The sequence below is a fragment of the Ursus maritimus genome, unplaced genomic scaffold (genome assembly GCF_017311325.1).
Source record: "Ursus maritimus isolate PB19 unplaced genomic scaffold, ASM1731132v1 scaffold_14, whole genome shotgun sequence".
In the NCBI taxonomy this organism is placed as follows: Eukaryota; Metazoa; Chordata; class Mammalia; order Carnivora; family Ursidae; genus Ursus; species Ursus maritimus.
The window spans coordinates 37,247,432-37,271,328 of NW_024423786.1; the positions used below are offsets into that span (position 1 = coordinate 37,247,432).

Here is a 23,897-nt window from a genome sequence, read left to right on the forward strand (position 1 = left end):
CCAGCCGTCCGTAGCTGTGGACTCACACTGTTACAGGCAGACATACAAGGGCAGCCGCAGGGCACCACTGCTGTGACATTGTCATACATGGCGTCGCACACATGTGGAGTGCAGGGTCACGGGGTTGTGCACCCTGCTTCGTCCCTCCCTCTTGCTGCTACCGCTCCCCCCCCCCAGGTGCTCACTAGCTCCCTGGGATGGGGCATCACCATCCCTTCCCCCACCCACATCCCTGATGAGGTCAAAGCTCTCATGAGCCCTGACTGTCCCTCCCTCAGCCTGCCTCTTCAGTGGCCCTCCTACTCATGGATGCCCTGGTGGCCTTGCACAACTCTGAAAAGTCCCCAGCTGACCTCTGCAGCCTCAGGGAGCTCCCTGGGGCATCACAGTCAAGCTGCGTGACAATAACAGTTTCTTCTTTGGGGGCCTCAATTTCTTTACCTGTTTAATAGGGGCATGGACCTGGTGGTTCCAAGTCTTTTCCGGCACTTGTGATAGGAACGGCTATGATCCTGTGGCCCCTCTGGGATTTCCTGGGCCGTGGGCTCCTTGGAGACATCTGGCTCCTGAGTCTCTACTCAAACTTCAAGGCAGAGGACTCTCACTAATGAATGGGCCCCAGTGAAGTTTCATTGAAAACAAAGGAAAGGCTGGCTATGCTTGAGGCCTCCAAGGGGCCCCTCGAGAAGGCCTGACACCTGGCTGTCTGCCAGGGCCCGAGGAGGAGGCGCCCGGCTTGGAGATAGGGGTCCAGGAAGACTGACCTCTGGGGATTCACTCAAGCCTTCTATAAGCAACATGTTGGCAAAAAGAACCTTCTAGAAAAGCTGCTGTGTAACTCAGCCATGAGCTCTGGCAGAGTGTCTCAGCACCGGAGACGGTCATTGTTCTGGAAAAGCCAAGTGGCAGCCCGTCCGTCTTCCCCTTCTTATTCCTGATCTTCTCAGACCCCTAGGGTTCCGGGGCAACACAGAAGTCAGAATGTCTCCCGGAGCTCAGGAAAGGTCAATGGGTTTGTAAATCACCCAAGCCTAGTCAGGGTCACCATGGAGAGATTCGCGTACTTTCCAAAGGGCAGTTGTTGAGCGGGCACTGTGTACCAGGTGCAGTGCGGGAACCCAGAGAAAATAAGCCAAAGTGCACCTGGAGTAGCACTGGTGGAGGACGTTTACCAGCGTTCTCTGGAAAAAAAATCCTGTGGTCAAGTAGGTTGGTTAGGAAAGCCTATTATATAATTCAGCTGGGCTGAACAAAGGCAAACCGGTTTCGTGCTTGTGGGTTTTGGCACAGCCTCTGTCAGCCTGTGCTCTGCAACAGGGTACGGGGAGTGGGTGGGGAGATGGCGTGAGTCTCCTTTCCCACCCTGCTCTCTTCTCCAAGCCTCCGGTGGGGTGGGAGACCTTGAGCAATGCTGCTTGAGGGGCGCAAAGATTCCCGATTCAGCAGGGTGCCAGGGAATTTGCATTTCTGCAAGTTCTCTGGAACTCTCCCTGCCAGGACATCACGGGGAAAACCACGGATCTTCAACCAGAGCAGCCAGAGGGATTTTTTTTTTTTTTAAAGATTTTATTTATTTATTCGACGGAGACAGAGACAGCCAGCGAGAGAGGGAACACAAGCAGGGGGAGTGGAGAGGAAGAAGCAGGCTCATAGCGGAGGAGCCTGATGTGGGGCTCGATCCCATAACGCTGGGACCACGCCCTGAGCTGAAGGCAGCCGCTTAACCGCTGTGCCACCCAGGCGCCCCAGCCAGAGGGATCTTTTTAAAGCAAAACCCCAGAGATCCGCCTCTGCTCAAAGCTCTCCTGTGGCTCCCCCTCGCTCAGGAGAAGCCAAGTCCTCATGGAGTCTGTAAGGCCCACCCACCTCGCTGACACCCTCCCTCTACTCATTTCTCTGTCCCTTAACCCCACTCAGCAAATCCCCACGTGGGGCCTTTGCTGTGTCTGTTCCTTTTGCCCTGCAATGCTCCTTCCCCAGATCTTGCTGGGGGCAGCCCTCCCCCCACCCCTTCATTCTCACCCCTCCGTTCCCATCCCCTGCTCTTCCAAGAGGCCCTCGGGGATCATAGCAGTTTCCACAGCCCTGCATGTTGGCTCCATGAGGCCAGGGCCGTGCTGCCTCATGACTGTTCCCAGCACCAAGCACAGTGCTCAGCAAAGGTTGGGGGCAGGACGTGTGGGGGAGGACTCTGAAGTGAAAGGAACCAGAGCAGCCCAGAGCCCCAGCGGGGCTAAAGCTTGGGCCTCCCAGGCCAGGCAGGCCTGAGCAGCTGGGAAGTCTCTCACAGGTGGACTCCGGATGGGGCTCTCTGAAGTCAGGTCTGGTGCCCTGGGAGGGGCTGGGGAGGAGGACACAGGTGTCCAGGCTGAGGCCGTGGGGAGTGGCCCTGTGGCAGCCAGGCTCTGTTACTGGCTCAATGAGCCTTATCAGTGCCTATCCTTGGAGTACTCGGTGTTCCTGGTGCTTCTCCCTGGAGGTCACGGCAGTGCTGATGAACTCCGCTGCCCACAGTGATCCTCATCATGAGCTAGGAGGGTGTCCTGTAGCAGAGACCAGAAGGTTCTGAGGAACTGGGGCCAGGCCTGTTCTCCCCACTGCACTCCCCTCCACTGGCTCTAGTTAGCCTAGGGGTGATCCCAGTGGGCAGCTGGGGGAAGGAGGGTTAGCCAGGCCTGTCTGACTGACAAGTGCAGAGGAGTTGTGGGGAGGGGGTGGGGGAGTGGTAGACCCTCCTCTCACCTCCTCTTCTGTAAGGTGGAGGACGGCTGCCCAGGATTTTCACTGGGGTCCCTGGGGCCGGTCTGATTCTGTGTCTTGCCTTCCCCACAAATAGCCGTGCTGGCAGTATCCCTATGGCCCTCCCCCACCATGCCAAGGCTGTGTTTGGGTGGCCTTGGTAGCCCCCCACAGGGACTGTGTGAACTTGCACATGATGTCACTGGTGGCCTTGCTCAGGATTCCCAAGGAATTTTCTGACAAGCAAGGCTTTGGCTTTGGGCCCCCTGCCCAGTGAGCTGACATTGGGCCCCGAGCCTTGCTCTGAATGGCTCTGCCTGGTGGGTAGACTGAGGGCTGAGGTCTCTGGGCCACCTGTCCAGGCCTTCCTGGCTGGGTGTCTCTCCCTGAGCAGGGTTTTGCTTCCTGTGCACTCATATCAGCCCAGGCACACACAAGTGTGCACGTGTGAGTACGTGCGTACCCTCAGGAAAAGTCTGCCGGTCTGAGCTCCCACCATCTCCCCCCACCCTGCCTTCCTTTTAAAACCACCATTTATTGAGAGCTTACTGTGTGCCAGGCCTGTAGTTTAATCTTTATGACAACCCTATGCCCTAGGGTTGTGTTCCCCAAAAGGATATGTTGAAGTCCTAACCACCCCGTCCCCCCAGTACCTGTGAATGTGACTTTATTTGGAAATAGGGTCTTTGCAAATACAATCACGTTGAAATGAGATCATACTGGATGAGGATGGGCCCTAATCCCATGACTGGTGTCCTTATACAAGAAGAGGGAAACGTGGACACAGAGAGAAGACAGCCACTTGAAGAAGGAGGCAGAGAGTGGAGTCGTGTGGCCCCACACTGAGGAACTCAGGGACTACCAGAAGCTGGACGGGGCCAGGGAGCGTCCTCTGCTAGAGTCAGAAGGAGAATGACCATGTCAATGCTTCAGTTTCTGACTTCAGGCCTCCAGAGATATGACAGAATAAATCTGTGTTATTTTAAGCCACCAGGGCCTGTGCCAGGGCAGCCCTAGGAAACTGGTAACCTACTTTCTGTTATGGCCTCCACAGGCTCTCCATTACATGAGGAAACAAGGCTCAGAGAGGTTGAGCTGTTGCCCACAGTTACACAGCAAGTCAGTGTTGTACCTGGAATTGGAATCCAGATCTGCACAGCTCTAGCCTTTCCCTTATGAACCCCAGAACTGTCACCCTCTTCCTTGCCCCCATCCCCTGACCCGCTAAAGCACACCCCCTCCCCAGCCCCCAGGGAGATCCCATGCCCTCCCTGCTGGTGGCCTCCCGTCATCCTTGCTAGCTCCTAGATTGTTCCAGTGTCCTGGCTTCCCCAAGCTCCAGTCCTACTTCCTTCCTTCTCTTCCCCAACAGGCTTCAGGGGACACCTCCCTAACCCCTGGGCCCCACATTGGCCTCAGTTCATGTGGGAATTCTGGTTGCCCCACAGCCCAGCACCCCGCTGCTCTTCCTGCCGCATCTCTGTGCTGTCCGGACCCCTTACTCCTGCTGTTCCCTAGGTCTGAACGGCCCAGGCCTCTCTGTTCCTGGACCTCTCCCTTTTCTGAAGGGGCTTCTTTGGAGCTGTCCCTGCTGGGACCTCCATGCTCTCTCTTTGCCAAGGACAACTCCCCCAGGGTACTTAGACTCCTGTCTTACCCCAGCTCCCCACCGATGGCCATCAGACCAAGCCAATGAGACCGGGCAGTTCCCCTTTCCCCATTCCCATGGTCCCCGGACCCCAGCTCTGTCCTGCAGCTCCTGAATTCCTCAACTTTGCTGAGATAGTAACTGGCCGTCAGCCCTCCCTGAAGAGGAGTAGCCAGCTGGCCAGCGTCACCCCATGCACATCTCTTTGAGCCCTGGGTCAGTCACCTGTCACACTTAGGGCTTTGTCCATCTGCCCAGTTAAGCACCTCCTCTGAGTGCTCGGGCTTCCAGGCTCACAGAGTGGTCCTCCTGAAGGGGAGCACTGACTATACCCCTCACTGACACACCAAGCCTCTAGTGCTCCCCACTGCCTATAGGACGGAGGCCAAGTTCCTCTGTGTGGTCTTCGTGGCCCTTCCCGCTACTGTCCAGGCTCCCATGGGCAGCAACTTTCAGACAGAGGAGGCCTGGGTGCTTTCTCCGCATGTGGGCCTTCCCCGGCTCCCGGCCCTCAACCTGCTTTGATCTCCCCCCACCCTGACCCTGGCCCAAGGGTAGAAACTGTCACTGCCCACAGCAGGTGCAGGTCTGTTTGGCCACATTTGGCACAGGCCTGGGATGATTGGGCAAATTCTGAGCCAACCTGGTTGGGAGAGGGAAGGAGGGCAAGGTCAGCTCTTGCCCGATGTGCTGACCTTTCCTGAACCAGCAGAAGTTTGCACAGGAGAGGTCACTGGAGTCCCTGTGTCCAGGTGGCCTAACAGGGCACCAGCACACACAGTGCGGCGCTCTCCCTGGTCTCCTCCCACTGACCCCTGTCCCGCACGCAAGCCCAACTTCCTTGCTGGCACCCAAGACCGCCTGCTGAGGGCTTTCTTTCCCCAGAAGGCTCTAGGCCTGGTGCAGGAGAGCCTGGACGGGCCAAGCCTCCACCCTGGCTGTCAGGAATGTGCGGATACACCCCTCGTCTCCCAGATCCTCAGGTGGGATGCCCCGGGGCCTGTTTTGTGTTGTGTCCCCAAGCTCTCCAGTGTGACTGGGCCCCAGTCACCCACAGTGGTCACTTGCTTCATAACACACCCTTCACTGGCTGCCCTCTCTTCTCTGCCTCAATTTCCTTCTCCCTACGGCTGTTTCCCAGAATCACCTCCTGAATGGATGAGTTACCCGTGAAGCTGTTCTAGGGTCAGTTTCTGGAAGAATCTACACTAAGAGACGCAGGCCCACACGGTCAGCCATACCCAGACAGGCACACATACGCATGCGCACACACAGATACACTTACACACAGACACACGCATGCATCCTCAGTCACGATGCAGACACACACGTGCACACAGCTATGCACACACCTGGACCCAGGTGAGCTAGAGAGGGGACTGGACTCAACTGACAAGCCCTTCCCTCCAGGAGCCATCTGGCCTGAGGGAGTCTGAGACGGAGAGGCAGCTGTTTTTTCGTTCTGCTCACGGAGGATGGGGGCATTTGAACCAAGCGTAGAGGGTAGGGTTTGCCCTGAGAGGCCGAACATGGGGGACTCCCAGGCAGAGGGAACAGGGTAGACCAGGCACGAGGTCTGGCCCAAGAGGTGGGGTGGGGTGGGAGGCAAGCCTGGAGCAGGCGAGCAGATGGGCTATGGGGAACCCGGCCTTGTTCTGAGGGTGGGGAGCCATGAAGGGTTTAAGTGAGGGAGCACAGGGCAAGCCCCAAGCCCCAGGGAATACGGACTGACAAGTGTAATCATCCCACGTCTACGCCAAACCCCTTCTCCCCCGCCACCAGGAACAGAAGACAAGCCCCGTCCTCTCTGGGACTCCGTGTCTCCCCTGCACAGGGTGGCCGCTCTGGCCCCGAGCATGTGAGTAATCTGTGGGGGGTGAACCTTACCCGGGGCTCAAGGATGACTCACCACAGGAAGCCTTTGTCACCAGGATGAACCTTTTGGCTTGTGGCAGCTGGGATAGGAGGGGCCCATGCCTCAAGGGCATGGGAGCAGTTGAGGGGAGTGGAGTGGAGTCCACACCCGGCAGGCCTGTCAGTGCCCACCTCAGCCTGGAGGAGCTGTGTATCTCTTCCAACCTATACCTTCCCCTTCTGGGGCCTGGGATGCCATTGCTCTGTGGAAGACCTGCTTGTTCTTCAAGTCCACTTCCCCACATTCCTCCTCCTGGAAGCCCCCCATCTTGTCAACAGAGGGCAACGCCCCACCCCGCCCATGCTGAGCTGGAACCCCTGGGAGGACACTCACAGGGCTCAGCCTGCTTCACGGCTCCTTCCCTCTCTGACTCCCCCGAGGAGCCAGGCACAGGGGGTGCTATATTCCTGACCCTCCATAATGCAGTGATGCCAGGATAGGGCTAGGCACACAGTGGGCACATCACAGATGCTTGTAGAATTGAATTGCCTCCTTCCCAAACCAATAGAAAGCCCCTCCCTGAGTCCGAGCACGACTGGAGTTCTTGAAGGGATTTCCTTGTGTTCCTCAGGCCCAGTGACCCCAGGGATGGAACTGTCAAAGTCTGGGTGACCTTTCCCTGTGTCAGGCCAGGGATGAGTGCCCAGCACCGCCCCCCCCCCAACCCCGTGCCCAGCAGAGGGGGTTCCTGCTCTCCTGAAGCTCACAGTCCAGGGAAGATGCATGAGAAAGCAATGGCACACAAGCACGAGGAAGACAGAGGCAGGAGAGAGCCGGAAGAGGTGTCTCTGAGGAGTTCACGTTCAAGCCGACGCCTGAAGGTCCAGGCCTGAGACAAGCCAGGAGCTCAGCGAAGGGCAGGTCGGGCAGAGGGAACAGCCAGTGCGAAGGCTGAACCTGAGCTTGGAGTGTTGGAGGCCAGTGTGGCACAATGAGGAAGGGAGACAAAGGAGGCCTGACTAGGCCCCTCGCCTCAGGAAGTCTGCCCAGCCACATACACCTACTGAGACTGGAAGGGCTTTATTTATTTATTTATTTTTAAAATATTTTATTTGTTTATTTGACAGAGAGAGAGAGAGAGAAAGCACAAGCAGGGGGAGCGGCAGGCTCAGGGAGAGGGAGAATTAGGCTCCCCGTTAAGCAGGGAGCCTGATGTGGGGCTCAATCCCAGGACCCTGGGATCATGACCTGAGCCGAAGGCAGACGCTTAACGACTGAGCCCCCCAGGTGCCCCCCAGAAGGGCTTTAGAAGTCCCCTATGGATATCCTTATTGGACAATGGGGAAGCTGAGGCCTGAGATGGGACCACAGCACAAATTAGGGTCAGAGTTGAGACTTGTCTAGTCTTGGGTGCCTGGCCAGAGCATCAGAGGTGGGTGAGAGCTCCCCCTGGGGGCAGGGCAGGGCTGTCCAGGCCCCCACTGTGCCCAGGGCTTCTTGGTGAGGTACCAGGACCATCACATAAGAATTACCCAGACCTGAGGGGTCAGGCTCAATAGCTGGCCGAGGAATAGACATTTAAACCAGCTGCACCCTGGATTCTGGAAGGAGCCCTAGGCCCTAGGAGCAGGCTCCTCCCATTTGACGACCAGCTGAGAGACTCTTCTACAGCCTGCTTCTCACTGGTGGGTGGTGGAGGGGGGCATGAAACCACAGGGTACCCGGGGGCGTATTGCTGCGTATCGTCACGACTTGGAGTTAACTGGTCCATCATCAAAACATTTATTTTATATTAAAAAGATACTAAAAGAGAAGTAGAGGCTACAGTTACTTGCCTATTTAAGATAAGATACAAGACAACAAAGGACTTTCTAGGGTGGAGTTGGCCACTTTGGGACACTTCGAGTCCCCATCTCTGCTGTTGGGGGAGGGGCAGAGGGCGAGGGAGAGAGAGACTCTCAAGCAGACTCATGCCCAGCACGGAGCCTGACGTGGGGTTCGATCTCACGACCCTGAGATCCTGACCCGAGCTGAAATCACGTCGGACAACAACGGATTGAGCCACCCAGGCGCCTGGGAGTGCAAGTCTTGAGGCCCTTTCTAGTTCTACTGGGGCCTGACCTATTTAAGGGTTCTTAGTTCTTGGGTTCTCATCCTGGCTCCCCACTTACTAACTCTGTGCCTCAGTTTCTCCATCAGTAAAATGGGCAAAATGCTGCATCGCTGCTGGGGTTGGGGCTAAGACTTCATGTGACATTTGGTATAGAGTGACTCTGTGGTAAGTTAAAGTTGTCAGTTACTTTTCTGCTGACCCCCCTTCTGGGCCGGATCACTGTAACACAGTTGAGGATTCCCTGGAGGAGGGAAATCCAATTATCCTCTGATTCTCAGGCCCCTGGTCTCATCTTCTCACTCCAAATGCTGTGGGGGCCAGCCAGCAAAGTCCTGCTATGGGGCCCAAGGGGCTGTGGCCTGCATCCTACTGTCTTGCTCCACGTCCCCGGGGTTGGGCTGGTAACTTCAACCACCCTACCGGATTCTCCTCCTTCTCCCCTGCAGCTGGGCAACGGGGCATAGGGACAAAGAGTTACCTTGGCTACTGTGGACGGGGTCTATGTTCCTCACGGCCTCATCAGAAGACTGAAGTCCGAGAGGCTCTGTGACTTGCCTAAGACCTCAGAGCCAATTCATAGTCTAGGGCCGCGCTGTCCAATACTGTGGCCACTAGACACATATGGCTGTTACATTGAAATTAATGAAAATTAAAGACAATTTAAAATTCAGTTCTTTAGGCACAGTAGCCACATTTCATGTGTTTGATAGTCATATGTAACCAAGGGCTACTGCATTAGACGGTGTAGATATAGAACATTCCCCTCATCATAGAAAGTTCTCTTGGTACCTCGGGTTTAGAGCAGCCTTGGCCCAATGGAACTCTTAAGACACTGGTACTGCCTCCACCATGTTGCTGCTCTGAAGCCCCGTCTTCCTTATCTACCAGGAAGGTTCTCAGGTTTGAGTTCAGACCCTTTACGGCCTTTGCACCCCACCCCAGCCCTCCTTGTAGAGAGCCAAGGTCAGCGGGCCTCAGCTTTGCGGGATCTGTTCTATCCCAACTGAGCTTTTCTGGACTCTTGCCTTTTTCCTGGACAATGTGAAACGGAGGCCCAGCATTTCCCAAGGGGTTGCCTGCGGTTATGGGAGGGAGGGCATTGGTCATGCTCATGGATGTGGGTAGAAGGACCCAACACACAGAGGCTTCGCCATCTGACTTGAGTGGATGGTGCGGTGTGGCTGCCAACCAGCTCTGTTTCTTCACACCTCCTGGAAACAGGTCCCAGGTTCACGGACATCACTGCCCCAGGAATTGCCATAGCCACCCTAGCCATGCCATTCACTGTTTGCAATATGGAAAGACAGGCTCAAGGTGGACGCTCACCCAGAGGGACTCCCCTGTGTTCCCACCAGTGTGGGCTTTTTACCAGGGTGGCCAATGCTGTTGGATGGAGGAGCAGGGCTGAGCAAGGATGAAGGCTTGTGGCCCCTTAGACTCCTCCCTGCCTGGGGTATGGCCTGTTTTTAGAGAAGTTTGGCCTGCAGGGCACACCATTTCCACAGTGGGTAGGACTGAGGCCCAGAATTGCAATGAGACTTCCCACCTGCAGGCATCACTCCCACAACAGGCAGTCCTGATATCATAGCTTCGTCTGTGAGAGGTTTCTTTTGGCTTCCCTCAGCCCTGGGAGGAGACACGTGGCAGGCCCCCCGACCCATTGAGCCCGATCCCCATGATTCTTGTCAATGTTTGTGACCTTATAATCTAGCCTCACTTCTGAGCCCACCTGCTTTATCCCTGTTCTCCAGATACCCCACACTCAATCCTGCCACCAGACTTTCGCTAGGCTGTTCCCTGAACTGGAATTGTGCCCCCCCCATGCCCTCCTGTCTACCTAAGCCCCATTTGTGCTCTAAAGCTCAGGTTTTCCTGCCCCCACAGAGAAGCTTTTCCTGATTACCCTAATCCCTTCCCCTTCTCTCCCACTGAGAACCAGTCCTGCCCTTCACAGGCTCTATAACCATCTATGAGCAATCTTGTCATGATTCATTTGTTTCATTGGCAAATATTTACTGTGAGCCCACTCTGTCTGGGCCCTGTGCGAGGTGCAGGAATATAGTCACATCCTTTCCCTGGAGCTGATGTTCTAAGAGGGGAGAAGAAAACAACGCAAGAAGTCCAGGGTGTCAGAGGGCAAAGTCACTGGTGAAAAATAAAGCAGGGAGAGGGAAGGTGGGTTGGCATTTTAAGTAGGGTGGCCAGGGAAAGCCACACTGAGAAGGTGACATATGAAGAAAGTCCTGATGGGAGCAATAGGTTGAGCCAGGTGGACACAGGGAGAGTAGCCAGTGCAAAAGTCCTGAGATGGGAGTGTGCCTGGCACATTCTTATTCAAGGAACAGCAAGAAGGCCAATGTGGCTGGAGCAGAGGCAGCCCAGTGGGGAGAGGTGGGAGCAGAGGCGGAGAGGAATCAGCTAGATGGTTGGAGCAGAGGGGGTACGTGATGTGACTGAGGCCATATTAAAAAAAATGTATTAAGTGGCAGCTCAATGTCAAGGTCTGACATTAATCAATGGCTCATGGAATCCCCCTCCCCCATTGTGGCAGATATGTTATGATTATTCTATAATCAAGGACATGGAGACTCAGAGATATGGCATGACTCCTGCGGATCACCCAGCTTAGAGGCAGCAGGGCCTGGGCTCCTCCCAAGATGTGTCTGACGCTGGGACAAGCCGTGAGGGACAAGCCCTGAGCTGCCATGCACAGAGTTTCAAGCCCAGGCCACTGTGCAGGGCTGAGTGATAGAACTGATGGGGCTTTCCAGGCGCAGGGTGGATTGGACTATGTGGGTGGGTGTGATCCCTGCCTTTCCTCCTTTCTCTGCCTCACCCTGAGGTGGCATTGGCTCTTGGGCAGGGGGTCTGGGAATGATGACAGGGGGAGAGTCTCTTGCAGGGGTGCCTCCCTATGGGCTTTATATCAGGATAGAAACATTCCTGTCATGAGGGGGCTTGAAAGAGGAGCACTCTTCCAGCCCCCCTCAACATGGAGGTCCCCCAACATGGAGGCCAGCAATGTTGGCTCCTCCAACATTGAGCATACTCATCCCCAACATAGGGGACTTAGATAGAAATGGAGTCCAGTCTGATGGAGGTGGCACAGGGTAGGGGCTGCTCAGTCAGAAGGTGGAGGCACCAATCTTTGTTTATACAGGTTGTGTCAGTGGTGGATCATGGCTTGTCTCCGTGCTGTTGGCAGAATGTGGTGTTGCAATTTTTGGAGAATAAATGAGCAAGAGTGGGTGGGGCATCCCCAGCTCTTCTTCCAGTGGGGAAGGATAGAAGATGGTGGGATCTGGAAGGAGTCGGGAGAATGAGTAAAATCTTTGAGAGCCTGTTACTTTGAGTGAGCTTGACATTTGAAAATCATTTTACAGAAGGCTTTCTCTAAATTCAGTTTTGTAGATTATGAGCGCCCATAGACCAGGGATGTTCCATAGCTAAAATTACACAAACAAAACAAAACAACAAAACAAAACCCAAAACACTACCGATAACAACAATAAAAGAACTCTAAATTCAATGGATGGATTTTTCTGTCTTTAATTTTTTTTCTTCCTTAACTTTTTCACTTTAAGTGTTTGGACAGCAGGCAAGAGAATTGCTGAGTAAGTCGTGAATGTTGGTGGGAAGACTTGAAAATCATCCTTTGAAGAGTGTTGAACAATTTCGGGGTGTGTGAATGGTACAATACTTATTGTTTTAAGGAGAATTTCGGTGTCTGAGTTAAATGAGTCTGAACATTTGTAATGTAAAAAAACCAATTCTATGCCAAATCACAGTGAAGCTGGGATTAAACGTATCCATTTCTTCTTTCTGGCCCCAGAGTTTCCAGGTCCGAAGGCGAGACCCAGTCCTCTACATGCCCGCTATCCATCTGTGCCAGGTTCTGAATCTGCTCTGGTTTGGAGGTCCACGGAGACACCATCTTTGGTTTTCAGGATGTAGTGAGAAACCTCCAGGCCTGGCCAGATCCTAATCGGTGTTGGAGTCTGGCCAAACTGGCCTGTCCAGGGAGGTGACAGAAGGTTCCTGAATATTGCAAAACATCCGGTCCAGGTCAGTTCCAGGCTGGGAAGATGCCCGGAGACAGGGTAAAAGGTCCGGACAAGGACAGCCTGGACGTTCCGACAGCATAAAGTGAGCAGGGATGGCCTCTGGTGGCCAGGCCCTTAGCATATCTACTCTTTTATTTATTTTCTTTTATTTTTTATTTTAATGCCAGTATATTTAACATACAGTGTTGTATTAGTTTCAGATGTATAATACCGTGATTCAACAAGTCTATACATTATGCGGTGCTATCATGGTAAGTGTACTCTTGATCCCCTTTACCTGTTTCACCCATCTCCCCACCCACCTCCTCTCAGGTAACCATAAGTTTGTTCTCTATATAGTTAAGAATCTGTTTTTTGGTTTGTCTCTTTTTTCTTTGTTCATTTGCTTCTTAAATTCCACATATGAGTGAAATCATATGGTATTTGTCTTTCTCTGTCTGACTTATTTCACTTAGCATTATACTCTCTAGATCCACCCGTGTTGTTGGAATTTGCAAGATTTCTTTCTTTTTTATGGCTGAGTAATATTTCATTATGTATACACACACACACACACACACACACACACACACACACCATATCTTCTTTATCCATTCATCTACTGATGAATATTTGGGTTGCTTCCATAATTTAGCTATTGTAAGTAATGTTGCAATAAACATGGGGGGCATGTAACTTTTTTTTTATAATTTTTTAAAAAAGATTTTATTTATTTATTTAGCAGAGCGAGAGACAGCCAGCGAGAGAGGGAACACAAGCAGGGGGAGTGGGAGAGGAAGAAGCAGGCTCCCAGCGGAGGAGCCTGATGTGGGACTCGATCCCAGCACGCTGGGATCATGCCTTGAGCCGAAGGCAGACGCTTAACGACTGCGCCACCCAGGCGCCCCTTTTTTTTATAATTTTTATTTTGTTGTATTAGTCACCATACAGTACATCCCCAGTTTTTGATGCAATGTTCCATGATTCGTTATTTGCATATAACACCCAGTGCACCATGCAATATGTGCCCTCCTTAATACCCATTACCGGCCTATCCCAATCCCCCACCCCCCTCCCCTCTGGGCATATAGCTTTTTGAATTAGTGTTTTCCTATTCTTCGGGTAAATACCGGTAGTGGAATTACTACATCATATGGTAGCTCTATTTTTAATTTTTTGAGGAAACTTCGTGCTGTTTTCCACAGCGGCTGCATCGTTTGCATTCCCAACAACAGTGCATGAAGTTTCCTTCTCTGCATCCTCGCCAACACGTGTTTCTTGTGTTTTTGATTTTAACCATTCTGACAGCTGTGAGGTAGTATCTCATTGTGGCTTTAATTTGCATTTCCCTGACGATGAGTGATGTTGAGCATCTTTTCATGTGTCTCTTGGCCATCTGTATATCTTCTCTGGAGAAATGTCCATGTCTTCTGCCCATTTTTAATTGGATTATTTGAAGTTTTGGTGCTGAGTTGTATAAGTTCCTAATATATTTTGGACACTAACCTTTTATCAGATATGTCATTTGCAAATGTCTTCTCCCATTCAGTAGGTTGTCTTCTGGCTTTGTTAATTATTTTCTTTGCTGTGTAGAAGCTTTCTAACTTGATATAGTCCCAGTAGTTTAATTTTGCTTTTGTCTCCCTTGCCTCAGGAGACACATCTAGAAATGTCTCCTTCTCTTTTAAACATGTAATTCATAACCGCTTCTTAGGGCTGAGGGCTCTGGAGAGGGCCAAGCTGCATCACACTCCCTCATATTACAAATGGGTAAACTGAGGCCCGGGAAAAGGTATTTTTTCCCCAAGGTCACAGGCCACACAAGGAAGCAGGACAATAACAGAATAGAACCTAGGTCTCTCCACCCATGGAGAATACCATGGATGTGATTCCAAGTGACTGGTGTTCTTTTGAATCGACACTTGTTTTAAGTTCGGAGGAGCGAACCATTTAAAGGATCTCTGAGGGGCGACTAATTGGCCCTTACGGTATTGGGCGAATGCTGGTTTCAAGGGCCCTTTAAGACGACACAAATACAATGACCCACGTGTCCTCCACTTCCGGGATCCTTGAGGCCTTTCCTACGGGTGGTTATTCCCGGCCCGCCCTCAAGGTATCTTGGGAAGAGTAGTTCCACTTTCCTCCAGACTCAAGGTGACGGCCGTCTTGAAACTGCATTTCCCAGAAGGCTGTGCTTGTCGTCTCGTAAACCGAGCTACGGGCCGGTGGAGTGAATCCCTCATCCTGGGTTTGTGATTTCTCAGGGGATTAGTGACAGTGGACGGCGATCTTTGGCGGCGGCGTCCGTGGGCTGCTGGCCTAGCGGAGCTGCGTGCGGAGGCTGTGGAACGGGCCACAGGGCGCTGCTTCCGGCCGGGGGACCAAAAGCCTAGGAGCTGCGTCTCCTTTAATCGCCGTGGGCGGGGCGTGGCGACGCGACCCGCGTTGCTATTGGCGGCGGTTGGGGGCGCGGAAACTGAACGGGCCGCAACGGCCGACGCTGCCTTCTTCGGCGCCTTGGGCGCCCCCGGCCCGCCATGGCTGCACCTTGCCCTGTAAGTTCTTGCCGGCGGTGGTTGCCCGGCCTTAGTCTCCCCGCTGGGACTGTGGGCGCCTGGCCGGGGCGATGGCTGTGAGGGGGCGAGTGGGACGCCGGGTTCCGAGCCAGTCTTCTCCGGCCCATTTACCGTCGGTGCAGGGGGGGCTGGGTCGGGACACGTAGTGAGCACCTCCTGAGTGCCGGACCCTTTGCGGACTACCGGGGCGGACCAACGAGTCCCTGCTCCCCAGATTTGCATCCTAGCGGAGGAGACAGTAGCACTAGTACGTTTCGACCGGAGGTCGGGCCGGAGGCCAGCTCCGGGCTTCCCGGGCCTCAGTCTCACCATCCTGAGCAGTGGGTGGCTGGGTAGGGGCTTGTTGAGCGAACACCCTGCTCGGACGGGACAGCCCAGGTCTGCAGTGTGATCTGGACCGGGAGCCCTGAGTCCCAGCTTCCTCCAGACCCCTCTTTTTGAGAGGTTTTTTAAACATGTCTGGCCTTTGGGCTGGGTTGAGAGACAGGAAGACCGGCTGGTGCTTGTTGTCATGTGGGGACTTGAGCAGAGGGCCCAGACTTAAGATCCAGGCTTTTTGACCCCTAATCTAGCCCTTCCCATAAGTCCCTCCCCACTTCCTTCCATATATAAACTACCTTTGGGGGAAGTGAGGAACCACAGAGCCCGTTGGGGTGAGGAGATGGGAAGGATGTTGGGAGGTTTTAGGGGCCCTCTGGTTAGAGGTGGAACTGAACTTCCCTCTGCCTATTGAGCCTAGAGGTGGGCATTATCTTACACTTGTTCTCCCAAGAGGTTCTGGTGAGGCAGTTGCTGCTCTGTTGGGGGCCCTCCCCCAGCTGCCACTCCCTTTCTTGTTGAAAGGGGGACTCAGGCAGGTGTGTTGGGGGTGGAGCTGGGCACAGGGCCCTGGGGGCCTTTGTTCTCGTTACAGGGCTGGGGGGTGGCAATAGTCTTACTCTGCCCCAACGACATTTTTTCCCAAGAGGAGGTTTTGCTGGGCTCCCTGGTGCGCCCAAAATGCTTCTTTGAGGTTTCTGATATTTGGGGTAGGGGCAGATGTTTGCATGGCAGGGCTATAACTGTTCAAGCACAGAGACAAGCTGCTGTTGGGTGGAGAGAGTCTCTGAAATATTTTTTCCGTCTTCCTAAGCTGTGTCCTGAACTAGTGCTTCATTGACGTTGTTGGGCGCAGTAGAGATGGTGGCCCTGCCCCTTGGGGCCTGTCCAGGCTGACCTTTGGGTTCATTGGCCAGTCTGCAGTGAGACTGAGGGTACAGAATCTGATTCCCGAGATGGGGGTTGCTGAAAGTCCTCCATTTTTCTCTCCTTGATTCTTTTAGAAAAATTGCTTTATCGTAATATTCACATACCATAAAATTCAGCTTTCTAAAATATAACATTTATCGGTGTTTAGTACATTCATGGTGTTGTCCATTGATCGTCACTGTTTAATTCCAAAACATTTTTGTCACCCCAAAGAGAAATCTGTACCCATTAAACAGTCACTCCCCTTCTCCGCACTAATCTAATTTCGGTCTCTATAGACTTGCCTATTCTGGACATTTCATGTAAGTGGAATCAGACAACATGTGGCCTTTTGCGTCTGCCATCTTTCACTTAACACGTGTTCCAGGTTCATCCATGTTTTAGTATGTATCAGTACTTCCTTCCTTTGTACTGCTGAATAATACTATGTTGTATGGAGCGACCACACTTTGTTTATCCATTCAGCTGTTGATGGACATTTACGTTTGTCCACTTTTTGGCTACTATGAGTAATACTGCTATGAACGTGTGTGTACAACTTTTTGTGTGAACATGCTTTCAGTTCTTTGGGGCATTTACCTAGAATGGTGGGCAGGGTCATTTGATAACTCTGTGTTTAACTTTCTGAGGAACAGTGGAATTTTTTCTATAGCAACTGTTTCTTCATTTTTTGGGTCAAGATTATTTTGTCTATTCTGGCTGTCTCACATTTTCATGTGAATTTTAAGATCAGCTTGTCAATTTGTGCAAAAAGTGGCACATTGAATCTGTAGATCAATTTGGGGAGTATTGCATTTTAACAAAATTCAATTTTCCAAACTATGAGCATGGACATTTTTCCATTTACTGAGGTCTTTTAAAATTTCTTTCAGTAGTGTTTTGTAGTTTTCACTGTATAAGCCTTCACTTTTCTTGTTAAATTATTTTTTTTAAGATTTTATTATGTTTTAATTTTAATTTTATTTTATTTTTTAAGGTTTTATTTATTTATTTGACAGAGCGAGCACAAGCAGGCAGAGCGGCAGGCAGAGGGAGGGGGTGAAGCAGGCTCCCCGCTGAGCAGAGAGCCCGGCATGGGGCTCAATCCCAGGAACCTGGGATCATAACCTGAGCTGAACGCAGCTGTTTAACCAACTGAGCCACCCAGGCACCCCAAAAGATTTTATTTTTAGGTAATCTCTGCACCCAACTTGAGGCTCAAACTCAAAACCCGAGATTAAGAGTCATACGCTCTAGTGACTGAGCCAGCCAGGCGCCCCTCTTATTGAATTATTTCTAAGTATTTATTCTTTTTCACGTGTCATAAATGGAATTGTTATCATTCTTCGGATTGTGCATTGCTGGTGTGCAGAAGTACAATAGATTTTTATTATTTATTTTATTTATTTGTTTTTAAGATTTTATTTATTCACTTGAGAGAGAACATAAGCAGGGGGAGAGGCAGGCAGAGGGAGAGGGAGAAGCAGACTCCCAGCTGAACAGGGAGCCTGACATGGGGCTCAGTCCCAGGACCTGGAGATCGTGACCTGAGCCGAAGGCAGACGTCCAACCATTGGAGCCACCCAGGCGCCCCACAATAGATTTTTATATGTTGATCTTGCAACCTTGCTTAACTGGTTTATTAGCTCTAATAGTTTTTTAGTGAATTCCTTAGGATTTTCTATATACAAGATCATGCCTTGAGCATTTTTGAACCCTCCTGGCTGTTTTAGGAAGAGTCTTGGCCCTGGGGAAGCCCCTTCTTCATTGAAGTTTCACACATTTGACCCTGGCTCTCCCGCAGGAGGACCCCTCGCTGGAGAGGCATTTTAAGGGTCACCGAGATGCAGTTACCTGTGTGGACTTCAGTCTCAACACGAAGCAGCTGGGTGAGAGGAGGCATCTTTTCCTAGGCACTAGGTTATGAGCTGAGAAGGCTGAGTCTCCAGCTGGGAGGTGTGGTGTGGGGGCGTAGGGCACAGTGGGGACCCAGGGGCTTTGTCTAGACCTGCACCTTGCTTCAGCTGGCCAGCTGTCTGGGTGCTGGGCATGTACATTCTACTGCAGAGTGTGAGACTTAGAGAGTTTGGGGGCCTTGCCAAGGGCACGTAGCCTTGGAGGGTGGGCCCAGGGTCTGGGCTTTTCACTGCAGCTACCCCGCCCATCTCTTGGGTCTGGCTGGTGGAATGGCCCTAAACAATGGCTCATACTCCCCTCCTATTGCTGTCCTTGTGCAGCAGCTGAGTACCTCTGCACCTTGGTCGCTTGGGGGCTCCTACACAGCTGTCATGGCTGCCGCTTTCTTGTTTCTAGGGACAAGGCTGTCCCTTCATCCCATAGTCATGGTCCCCTGCCAGAGGCTACTGGTCACTGTAGATAAAGAGCAAACTGAAGTCATTGGATCTGTCTTGGGGATCTCTAGGTTTCTGATTGACTTGGGCCCTCTCAATGGTAAAGGTCCCATTGGGTTGGGCTGGGAAGACTTTCTCTCTAGTGCCCTTAGGATGTGACTGTGGGGGGTGGGGGACCCCACGGGGATGAGGTTTTCTCAGAGGCCCACAGGGTTTCAGCCCAGGGCTGGCATGTGAAGGGCATCTCTTGGGTCTGGCTCCCATGCGGGCCTGCTGCTCGGAGAGCTGACAGCCCATCAATGCTCCAAACCCCAACTCAGCAGTCACTGGAAGTGTGGTCTGTCTCCTGTCCCCTTACCCCGTCGTCCTGCTGGGGACTCAAGGCCCGCTAGAGCTGAGGGTCACAGCATCCCTACTTTCTCAGCCAGTGGCTCCATGGACTCATGCCTCATGGTGTGGCACATGAAGCCCCAGTCACGCGCCTACCGCTTTGCGGGCCACAAGGACGCTGTCACCTGTGTGAACTTCTCCCCTTCGGGACACCTGCTGGCCTCAGGCTCCCGAGACAAGACTGTCCGGATCTGGATACCCAATGTGTGAGTTACAGACTTTGAAGGGCTTGTCTGAGCCTGGGGCCCCGGTGCCAGAGCTGTCACCCCTCAGGTCCCCATCCTGGCTCTGGACTTGTCATGGTGGGACATCTGAAGAGGTCCCATCAGAAGCTGGGGCTCCAGTTGGGGCCCTCCCCTTAGGGTCGGGAGAGGGATTCTGGGCTTACTGCGGCCATCCCAGAAGGGCTCCCATCCGATGCTGCTCGCACATGGGCAGGGTGGGTGCTGGTTCTGGCTTTCCTTGTGGGGGGCTGGGGTGGCAGGCCTACGCTGACGTCAGGAGGGGCCCCTGAGGGGCGAGGAGCGCGTTGACGTGCTCACAGGCCCTCCCGTCGCCGCTGTGGGTCTCCTGAGTCAGAATACCCGTCCCTGCAGCAAAGGCGAGTCTACCGCGTTTCGGGCCCACACGGCCACAGTGAGGAGCGTCCACTTCTGCAGTGACGGCCAGTCTTTTGTGACGGCCTCTGACGACAAAACAGTTAAGGTGTGGTCAACTCATCGCCAGAAATTCCTGTTCTCCCTGAGCCAGCACATCAACTGGGTCCGCTGTGCCAGGTGAGCTTCGTCCTGCCCCTGGACCCTTGGAGGGACCTGGGGCTTGAGGGGCACCGAGGCGCTGCCAGGCGCCAGGAGCATGACCTTGGGCAAACTAGCTACTCTCTCATATTCCTGAGCCTTGGCTTTCCCTATCTGTGAAGTGGGAGCAAAGAAGCTGTCACATTGTAAATTGGTGAGGAGCTTCTAGCCCCTACATGGCAAGCAAGTGAGTTCATTGCCAGCCACGACTGAGCCCCTGACATCCAGGCTGATGTGGCCGGAAGCAAGTCAGCGGGGGCTGTTTAGGAGCAATAGTGACAAGATGATGTCGCTACTACCACTCTAGGATTTCTTTTCACTTTTCATGGCAGGCAGCACGGCTAGACTAAATGTCATTCCCATTTCGCAGATGAGGACACCGAGGCTCAGAACAGTACGGTATCTTGCCCCTGGGCGCTCGCTGGGTTAGTGGCAGAGCTGGGGTTTGAAACTGAGTCTACCTCTCAGAAGGTGATTTTGCTCAAGCTGCTGGGTGGGGGTCGAGGCTTCTGAGGAGGCTGGTCTGGAGGCTGGCTCTCCCAGTGCTGTGGGGATAGGGGCCAGGTGACCCAAAGGACCTTTCAGGGTCCCAGGACTGTGGACACATATATACCTACTTTCAGCTATTCTGATCCTTTCGCCAGAGATCTCGGTGCTCTAGAGGAAGAGGTTGGGAGGTCTGGGGACACTGGGAAACCATGGGAGTCAGAGGTCAGGGGCTATCACGGTGTTCTTCTGCGGACCCCATGCAAGTTACTTGTTCTCTAGGGCGCCAATGTCCTGGGAGGTCCCTGATTGCTCGGAGAGGGCTCACCATCGGGCTCCTGAGAATAGGAGGGGCCAAGCCAGCAAACCAGGGTGGAGCCTACACCAGCCTTTGGTGGTGGGTCCCCAGGACCTCCACACCTTTTTGTTGGTTGCTGGTTCTCAGAGTTAAATGTGGACTCGGGGGACCTGGGAACAGGACAACGATGCTGATAGTGACTTTGGGCCGCCTTCATGCTAATAGCATCAGCAGTCAGCATGCACTTTGCCACGTGCCATGTGCAGTGCTGGGGGCCTCGTGTGCCCTACGCTGCTCCCTGCTCCCCATGAGGTAGGTACCATTCTTACCCGTCTCACAGAGAGAAAGCCGCTTGCTCAGGATCACGCAGGGTCAGAGCAGGGCACGTCGCTTTGGCTGGTTGTGGGATCAGGTGGTGGGCAGTGCAGGGAGGGGGCTGTGGAGGACAGTGTGCAGCGCCCACGGTGGTGGTGTGACTTGTGCCCTGCCTGGTTCAGGTTCTCCCCCGACGGGCGGCTCATCGTGTCTGCCAGCGATGACAAGACTGTCAAGCTGTGGGACAAGACGAGCCGGGAGTGTGTCCACTCTTACTGTGAGCACGGCGGGTAAGTCACCGGACCCTGTCCTCGTCCTGCAGGTGCTCATGAAAAGCATGGACCTAGGCGTGAAGGGGCCTCGGGCCTTACGTGGGGCCACGTCTCTGCTGCTGTCTGTCTCTGAATTTTTTCCTGTGTGAGCGGGAGGTTCAGCCTCATCGTCATCCCCACAAATAACGGGTGCTCAGCTTTAAAGCATGTGATTCTTGGGGCCTCTCTTTCCCTTCGCTTCCCAGTTCTCAGAATTGTGGCTTGTCTGTCTGAAAGAAGGTGACCCCGCGCCTCCCCAGATCATGTTAGTGTGTTACCTATGGTGATGGGTTTATAAATGAAAGGCTTGTCCGGTTCTTGTAAGTTCTTGGTGGCAGTTCCCGTTGTGCCGCATCATCGGGGGAGGGAGGAGCCTGCATGGGAGCAGGGCCCCACCTGTTCTGGTCTCCTCAATGAACCCCAGCTTCTGCCCTCCTCAGGTGGACTGGGAACCCCAGGGAAAGGCTCCTCCTGCAGCTGGCCATGATGCCAGCCTGGGTGTCATGTGTGGGGATATTGGGGGCCCTTGGCCTGTCTCCTGGAGATAGGTCCACCAGCACGGCCTCGGGGCCCTTCTGGCTCTTTGGGGCGGGGCCTCAGCAGGGAGGGCCTGCCCTATCTCCGGCTTTGATGAGGGCCCCAGCTCTGACTCTGACCATCCTGAGCTGTCAGCTGACCTTTGGGCGGAAGACCACTTTCTCTACTTGTATTTAGAAGTGGCTGCTGGTATTTGCTCCCTGGTGAGTCCACTTCTGGTCACTGCTAGCCGCTGTTCTCACCCTCTCTTTGCTATCCCTTGGCCACCTAGTAAAGAAACGGGGCAGGAGGGAGGTCTTCCGGGTTTGGGGAACAGCCTGAGCAGATGTGCGGGGATGGGAAAGGGCTGGATGTTTGGGGGTCTGTTCTGAGCCAGGACAGTCCTCCTCTAGCGTGTGGTGGCCCATCTTTCCAGCTTTGTCACCTCCGTGGACTTCCACCCCAGTGGCACGTGCATTGCCGCCGCAGGCATGGACAACACGGTGAAGGTGTGGGACGTGCGGACGCACCGGCTCTTGCAGCACTATCAGCGTGAGTGTCCGTGAGCGGCCGTGGTGGGACTGGGCGGGAGCAGGTGGCGGGCTCGTTGCCATGGTGCTGAAGCGGGCCTGAGGACAGCCCTGGTCAGTGGGGAGGAGTCCGGGGCCTGTTGGGACCTCCAGCGGCCAGTAGTCTGTGTTGTGGCTGTGCTGGCTCAGAACACTGGCCTGGAGGGGGATCCTGGCACTCTGGCGTCCACCAAGCCCTCATGCATACTGCAGGGCGACACGAGGAGCTCGCAGTGGACCTCTGGCCAGCGCTCTGCTCAAGGGCCCCTTCTCAGGGGCTGCCGTGCTACTCGCCTCCAGGGCTAGGGCGAAGGGGGCAGGTCAAAGGAAGTCAGTGTTTGTGGGACCTTGGCCACCTCTGGCCTCATGGTGTCCTCCATAGATACGGAGCCATGAACCATATGGAGGGTCAACTTCGGCTAGAGACCGCTCTCAGGAGGCAGCCCTGGGGCTGTGTCCCCTGATCTAATGGTAGCCCTTGGAGGGCAGAGCGGCAGGCAGTCAACATGGGCCGTGTGTCAGGCTCCAGCCAGGAGGTGGGGTAGGGACGGACTTGGGTGTGATTAGGATGACCTAGCTGAGGGTACTGGAGGATGGAACTGTCTTGAGAGCTGGTGTGACTGGGCAGGGCCATGAGCCACCTCAGCTGTGGGGATGGGGCTAGGGAGGGAAGTGGGCGAGGGGCCACAGGAGGAACTAGGAGTTGTTCAAGGGACAAAACGGTGGGTAGGCCTGGGGCTGAGATGGGGGCGGGGTGGAGCTAGAGTTGTTTGAAGAGCTGTGGTCATTGACTTGGGACAAAGTTTGAAGTCCATGGGCTACGTGCCAGAATTCACACCTGAAAATGGGAAGCATGTATCTGACGAAGGTGTGGGGCTTGAGGTTCAGAGCTCTCCTTTCCACCCCCTACGAGCCCTTCCTAGCCGATTCTCAGATGTTGAGGACAGCACTTTCTTGAGGTAACCAAGGCAAGCAGATCTCCCAAGAAGAGGGAGAGGTTCCTGGTCTTAAAAATTAATAAGCACATGGTGGCGGGTGGGCTCCGCGGCCAGCCTCAGCATTCCTACTTGTCAGGTCACTTGACTCCTCTGGGCCCCCCGGGACAGTGATAGGGCCTCCCTCACAGTTGGTGTTGGGAGGGTAATGAGTGGGTCTGTGTCAAGAGCTTAGAGAGCTCCTGGCACAAAGCAGGAACCAGGTACTGTGTTCATGATGCCCCTGTTGCCAAGTCTGGGTCCTGGAGATCCTGGAGTAGGGGTCTGGCCTGCACTGCCCTACACCACCAGCAGGTGGCAGGGGCTAGCCGCATAACTGGTTCCTTCCTCAACAGAGAGCCCTGGGGTTTGTCACAGCCGCGGTTTCAGACAGAGCTGTTATTCTTTTTTTAATTTTGATTGAATTTAATTTAATTAAAAAATATTTTATTTATTTATTTATTTTCCAGAGAGAGATAGAGCGAACAAGCAGGGTAAGGGGCAGCGGGAGAAGCAGACTCCCCGCTGAGCAGGGAGCCCCATGTGGGACTCCATCCCAGGACCCTGGGATCATGATCTGAGCCAAAAGCAGACGCTTAACCGACTGAACCACCCAGGCGTCCCTCAGACAGAGCTTCTAGAACAGAGCAGCTATGGGTCTACTCTTTACTTGGGGACCACACCTCTCC

General features: G+C 53.7%; 1 protein-coding gene across 2 annotated transcripts in view; it reads left to right on the plus strand.

Moving 5' to 3' along the window:
• The first annotated feature begins 14,589 nt into the window (after positions 1–14,589).
• Positions 14,590–23,897, plus strand: part of POC1A (POC1 centriolar protein A) — a 69,949-nt gene continuing 60,641 nt past the window's right edge. The window contains exons 1-6 of one of the 2 annotated variants that reach the window (XM_040628722.1): positions 14,590–14,953; positions 18,006–18,090; positions 18,977–19,148; positions 19,539–19,718; positions 21,021–21,128; positions 22,102–22,217. In XM_040628722.1, the coding sequence (XP_040484656.1) occupies positions 14,936–14,953; positions 18,006–18,090; positions 18,977–19,148; positions 19,539–19,718; positions 21,021–21,128; positions 22,102–22,217 (679 nt within the window). In that variant the 5' untranslated portion in view covers positions 14,590–14,935. Of the gene's footprint in view, positions 14,954–18,005; positions 18,091–18,976; positions 19,149–19,538; positions 19,719–21,020; positions 21,129–22,101; positions 22,218–23,897 lie in introns of those variants that run through there. The other variant, XM_040628723.1, reaches the window with a different exon arrangement.